Below are 6,644 nucleotides of genomic sequence, written 5' to 3'. Positions count from 1 at the left end.
GGGGGGGGGGGAGCACTTTTGGTTATTTTGATGCATGGTGATGGAGGTTAACAAGCTCAATCCATACAAAGTCTGCAGTCGAACATTTGGCCGGAAGCGAACGCGGTGAAAGTCAACTCTTTTTACAATTTTGGCTTCTCACTGGAGCACGCTGGAAAGACTTTGCGGCTCGCTATAATGGGGAGATTCATCTGACATGGCAGTGCACGTTCAAAAGGAAGCCCCACCCCCTATGCTACTTTTCACGCCGCATCTGCTCGTAATTAAAGAAGACGTTTAACACTATTGTATCACTGCAATTACATATTTCATTCCCTTCATGGAGTGGATATCATCGAGGCAGCCCACGAGAATGAAAGCGGAATGCTTCCCTCAACTCTGCAATCGTTGCGGGAGCCGCTGATTGTATCATGAATTAAATGTACTTCCGAACCGTAGGCTTTGAAAACCACATCAATATTACGGAGAAAGAAAATTTGACCATTCTGTGTCACGGTTAACATCGGTCTCATAAAAAGGTCCCCCTCCCTGTTTCTATAAACGCTAAACTGAAGCAACGTGGCATGAGCAAAGAGACTTTTTTTTTTTGCAGAGATTGGAGCACAAAGCTGGTGGCAAGTCAAGTATTATGATGAGGATGATTTGAAATTGCCTTGGTATGACTATGACGCGACTAGCTTGATATCATCCTCGATGACTTTAGCAGTCAATTGTACAAAACGTCCAGCCGTCCATTTTCTCAAGTCTTAGTCGGGTCGCGGGCGAACGGCAGGGTGCGCCATCGCCCGACTCGTTTCTCCCACGGGCGTGGAGGTCGTCATCCGGTCCGTCACAAAGCAATTCGTGACGGACTTCCACTTCCGCACGACCTAACCCGAATTTGTCCCCAAAGTTCGCGCCGCGGCACATTGTTCATCTACGCTAACAAAGGAAGTCATCCTGAGAAGAAATGTTTGCATGAACAACACAGGGTGAGCGTTCAAGACCTCAATTCAAGAGTGAGTAAATGAAGTGGGGGGGGGGGCACAGCATTGGTAACTTCAAAACATCATTTGTCGGTACCGTCGTAAAGCGAGGAACTCATTTTCCTACCTCTCGGCAACCTGTCCGATTTTTGTTTCCCGCGTTCGTGCTCACCCACCCTCTCTTTTTTCTCTCTCTCTCTCTCTTTACACGTCCGGCCCGCCGCACCGCTTCTCTCACAGTGGGTAATGTGAAGGGACTTAGTCTCCCGGGTGTCGAGGCCCCCCCTCTCAAGCCTCGCAGGCAAATGTGTGGCGGGCGCTCGGATGGGAGCGGCGCGCGCCGAGTCGGCGGCGCTCCGCGGGGGCAAAGAACACAACGAAGTGAAAGGATGATGACGGGTTCGGTCTTGGACTCGCAGGACGAAATCGCCCGCCGCACGCCGAGCGCAGCCGAGCAGCAAGCGGGCCGCCCGGCCGGCCGAGGCAGAGTGTTCTTGACAGCGCTTTGTTTGGGATCCGCAAGGACTTGACATATGCCTCCAATCATTTGCCCTCGCCGCGACGCGGATCCACGCTCCTCCGTGATCGGAGACAGGGCCCCGCTGTCGACTGTGTGCCACTGAGTGTGTGCCACATGGATCACAAATGTGTGTGTGTGTGTGTGTGTGTGTGTGTGTGAGAGAGAGAGAGAGAGAGAGCGAGCACTGGGGTGCTTACAGTCTAAGTGTTTGTTTTTAGCTCGACGGGAAAAGTCAACAGAAACATCCGACAGCGCTACTGCTGAATTCACTGCTTGTCAGTCTTTATTCCGAGGCCTTTCAAGACGCAGACGCCACCAAGTAGAAATAAAAACGGGAAACTCAAGTTGGTCTGGCCAAAACATATCATCTCCCAGCTTTTTCTGTCTAGAAGAGATCATCCGGCCGGGAGGGCCCATTTTTCACTCCAAAATCCCGATGTCTTTTTGAGTCAATCAATCAAACTTTATTTGAAGAGCAATTTCGGTCCAAGTTTGAAATTTGGCCAAGCAAAGCTCCGGCGCACAGCCGCCGAACTGAAATGGACTTTCAGTGCCGAGTTGATGTGGACAAGAGTCGCCATGTGCAAATGAATTTTGGTTGACAGACATTTAGCAACAACACATTTTTTTTTTCCAGACCGCAGTCGGCGATTAGCTCCGTGCAGCTTGCAGGCTAACACCAGTGGTTTTGTTGAGCGCAATGCGGAGACTATCGTCACAGCTATACCTTCGGCAATTATGCAAATCAACCGGACGTTGAATTGTTCCGCGCCACTTCTTGCAGAATTTCACGTGGTCTCCTCTAAAAAGCGCCCAGGTCGAGTTAGGCTGCCGCTGTCGTCGACGGCGTACCTGGGTGCTGCGCCGCATCATAAATGGCGGGATTGCCTGGGAGCACAGGACTAATTAACAGCGTGCCCTCACTCCTCTACCTAATTGTCCACGTACAGCTGATCAGTCCCTTTTTTTTTTTTTTAAACAAGGCACTTATTGAGATCATTGATTTGAGAAATGAGCCAGTGGACGGTACGAACGCGAGATTTGACCGGGTAGTCAGTTAAGAGCATTCGGAGGATGCTCCGCGGGCAGCGCTCATTGGAACTCATTGACTGTGAAGCCCGTCCCGAGCAACATTTGAGAAGAGCGCTTTTTCGGTCTGCTCCTTATCGATGTGATGGATAAAAGAGGCAGAAGGCCAATCCAGGGTGGAAAAGACGAGTGACATGAAAGGCCCGCGTTGATCTTTTTTTTTTTCCTTTAACAATTGGGTTGAACAACGCGTTTTACAAGATGAATTCTATGAAAAGGGAAAAATCTGCCTTTACAACGACACGAGTCAGTTTTGATTTGGGCCGTCATACTGAGGCAGACCGGTATGTTCCATGTCTTGCAAAGCTACTATTTCTTGTTTTGCATCTGTCAATCTGGCTCGATGATACAGGAGGTATAAACCTTTGGACACCTGCACTCTACACTGATCTGACCGAGTGGATATTTTGCATTTCGTGCAATATCGCTGATCGACAGTCATGTCACAGTTTGCGTGATCTATCAAGGACATCATTGACGGTAGCGGCGAACTGGGACATTTCGGCTAACGCGGCCTCGTTCACTCTGGGATTCTTCCTGGGCCGCTTCGATCCGAACGCGACGAAACCTCCATTGACTTCCACAAGTGCCACATGTATTTGCTGGGAGCATTTGATGAGCCACTCGCGAGGGAAAAACAACATTGCACAAGAAGCCCTTGCTGCCCCCCCCGCCGCCCCCACAAAATGCCGTTTACTTCATGAATTCAGAGGTGAGCGTCACATGCGGTGTGAACGGCCTTCCTGTTGGATACCAATTCAGAAGAGATCAATCTTCTCCCTGCCCGTGTCATCAGCTTTAAGGCTGTCTAATGACTCGGAACGAAGGCGCCGCTCATTTCTTAATGTGGGCCTACTGGGAACCATCCTCTCACCCCAGGTTGTCCACTCATCAGTTCCAAAGGACAAGCTTTCCTCCCTCCATTCAAAGCGTCATGACACGATTGCCGCCTTTGTCTATTGGATCAGAAATAAGAGTCCATTTCTGCCCCCAAAAGGTACAATCCACAGTCAAGAACCCAAAGCGAATCCTTTGATCAATTTCATTCTTGACTCCACGTTAGGTATCCTAGGGGATCCCTTCCGGGAACGCCCCCGGAGACATCGGCGTCCCTCCGGCGTGTCCCGGCTCGTCTCCGGGGCCTCCCGGCGACGGGATGTGCCCTGAACACCTCACCGGGGAGGCGTCCCGATCAGATGCCCGATGATTGGTGCCTCCACCGTAAGACAATGCGGTCGAAGATGACTCAAGCAGAAAGCGGAGGGGAAGAGTCCGCCTCGCGGCTCTCTTCGTTTTGATCTTCTGGCGCTTCTTCCCCTTCTCGTTCGCACCCGGCATGCGCTTGGCCATCGGCCACACTCACTTGTGCTCCTTCGTTATGATCCCTCCACTTCGTGATAGAAAGAAATGATTTGTTCCATTCGCATTCGCCCTCCATCGGCCACACTCACTTGTGCTCCTTCGCTATGATCCCTCCACTTCATGAAAGAAAGAAATGATTTGTTCCATTCCCATTCGCCCTCTGTTGTGCGAGATGGAGTATTTTCATTCCATGTGCCGATTTGGTTTCATTCTCGTCGGAATACAAGGCGGTAAACACGACTACAGTCATTTGCATCGGACATTTGCAAAGGGCTGCTTTGACTGGTTGTTGATCTGACATGTTACAGCCCAAACTAGTAACAGAATCGCAATTTGTTGGCACTGTCAATTTGAAGCAATGTCTCGGTTTTCAGTAAAAAAAAAAAGATATCGGAATTGAACAAATGGGGGGGCGGAGGTATGTGAAGCGCACGGTCACCAATTAGATTCCAAGAGTAAGCCGATGCAAAGCCGAATGGTAGAAAGGCCCCCCCAATCCCAGTGATTGTCAACAACTCGCAAGGAAATAGACCAGTAATGGGGGCGGGGGGGGTGGGGGCTTCGCACGTGTTGCAAATCCATAAACCTAGCTAATCTGCTTGGCGGGAGAAATGGAAAGCAGTTGAGACCTCACTTTCTCAGCGTTGCGCCATTATGTAAATTGAAGCCAATCTAAGCCCCGCCATGAAGAAGCTTTGTAATAGAGCCTTGATTAGCGAGGCGGTTTGGAATCAGCCATAAAAAGAGTCATATAAATGGCTACATTGAGCCCGGCATCATTTTGCCCACTGAACTTAATTTGACTTTGAAGCCACACTGGGTTTTATGAACATTACGGTAACCATCAATGTTAAGTGAATTTTTATTTCTCATTTCTTCTTCTTTTTTCCCCCCCCGTGTTTGATGGCGTTATTAGATTGAATGCCATTTCAGCAACGTGTGTTATTTGAACATGCGTTTATGACCGTACTCTCGGTGGACACAAAATTCGTGACACCTGGCCAATGGAATGTGAGCTAATTAATGCAAGGCCCGCATTTGTAAAGTCTACCTTTTGAGAAAGAAAAATGTACCCTTGTGATACACGTTTCTTGTTGTCGAGGTACTTTGTCGAATTCTACGCATTACTGTCGCTTTTCGGTGGTCATCTCGAGCGACTACACCATCAGGTACGAGATCAGTAAACACAAACTTACCGATTGTTTCCTCATCGTTTCGGATTAGGTAGGTCAGGGGTGCCCAATACGACCGGTAGCCCGCGGACCGGTCCAGGGTCGATCGTGATGAGGGCCGCAGTGGGTAGCACCCAAAGGAGGTCTCTTCAACTGATGGTTCACAACTTTTATTGAACAGCCAGCCACACGCCGTGAGACCTACAATAGAGAATAAACATGAAATACACATAATAACTCCAACGGTATGTTTTGCACATCCTTTAACTAACCCAAAACATAGACCGGAAATTGATTACAGCGCCTTAAACTTCAACGATTACAAACCTGAACCTTAGGCTACAGCATCGCTACATATTGATCAAGATGCATTTGCACTCTCCAGTGAATGAAAAACGAAACAAAGCAGCGAATCGTAAACACTGTGAAATTACGCGAAATCTCGTTCCCTTCTCAACCAAGTGCGAATGAATCGTTCCGTTTCACTTACCACGGTTTTGTTTTGTCTGGTTTGACGGCGAGATCGTGTCAGTTATTGACGTCAAAGCTTCATGAATTACGACATCTTCCTTTCCTATCTCATTCAAAATAAAAGCATTGGGCATGTTATCAAAATCGCAAGTCTGCAAGACCAAAAGTTACAGCAAGGTCACTTACATAGAGGGAAATGGGGGGGAAAAAAACATTTGTGTGTCTGTGTTCCTGTTATTCGTATATATTTTTGTGTTAGTGTACACTGCACCCGAAGCCTCTTTCTCAATTTCACGAAAAGTATTTCAAAGATAGAATAAAATAAAAAAGCAGGTCACCTGGAACTTAGGAAGGCGCACGATCCGCATCACCGGAACTTGTTAGCGGTCAGCAGTCTGCAACTGCAGCTTGCGATCAGAGCTGGTGTCGGCGTACCTAATAATGTGTCCCGTGAGCGTGAAAACAAAGTTTTCATACAACCCAATTTAAGAAACCCTTGCAATTACTTGACTGTTGGTCCCTCATTAGGCGTCCTGTTTTTCAACACCACCTCCGGGTGGAAAATCCACTAATGAGGACACCGCGTTGAGCGGGCCCGCCCATCCTCTTCTCCGTCCTTAATTAAGCAGCGTGACTCTCCTCCTCGAGCCAACAGCATCCAGAGATGGGGTCGAAGAAAAACAAAAAACAAAAAAAAAAAACCATTCACACCCGGGCGAAGTAAAGACAATGCACATATTCATCATGTTTGGAAAGAAGTGTCTATTTGTTCATTTATACCGTGTGCTTCACGATTATGTTTTTGTTTGAGGTTGGATGAAAGCGGCTGGAGGCTCCTGTGCTTGGTGTACATTGTCTCATTCGAGATAAAGGCTGAAGAAGTGGCATAGCATACTGACTGGAGCGCTTGACATTTACCGGAACCAACAGAGATGCTTGTATTGGCCTTCCTTTTTTTATTTTTAAAAGAAAATGTTCACAGGTGCCCATAATGTGCAAAACATAGTGTTGTCAAGAATTTAAGATGAAGATCAACGATTTTTTTTTGGGGGGGGGGGGGCTTAT

General features: G+C 48.1%; 1 protein-coding gene across 1 annotated transcript in view; it reads right to left on the bottom strand.

Moving 5' to 3' along the window:
• Positions 1-5,298, bottom strand: part of eef1e1 (eukaryotic translation elongation factor 1 epsilon 1) — a 31,176-nt gene extending 25,878 nt beyond the window's left edge. Inside the window, exon 1 of the mRNA XM_019875573.1 lies at positions 5,133-5,298. Coding sequence (XP_019731132.1) covers positions 5,133-5,147 — 15 coding nt within the window. The 5' untranslated portion in view covers positions 5,148-5,298. The remainder of the gene's footprint in view (positions 1-5,132) is intronic.
• Positions 5,299-6,644: the final 1,346 nt, after the last annotated feature.

Source organism: Hippocampus comes, unplaced genomic scaffold (assembly GCF_001891065.2).
Source record: "Hippocampus comes isolate QL1 unplaced genomic scaffold, H_comes_QL1_v1.1 scaffold226, whole genome shotgun sequence".
In the NCBI taxonomy this organism is placed as follows: domain Eukaryota; kingdom Metazoa; phylum Chordata; class Actinopteri; order Syngnathiformes; family Syngnathidae; genus Hippocampus; species Hippocampus comes.
Note: the sequence above shows the minus strand (reverse complement) of the source record. Positions and strands in the feature narration are given on the sequence as shown.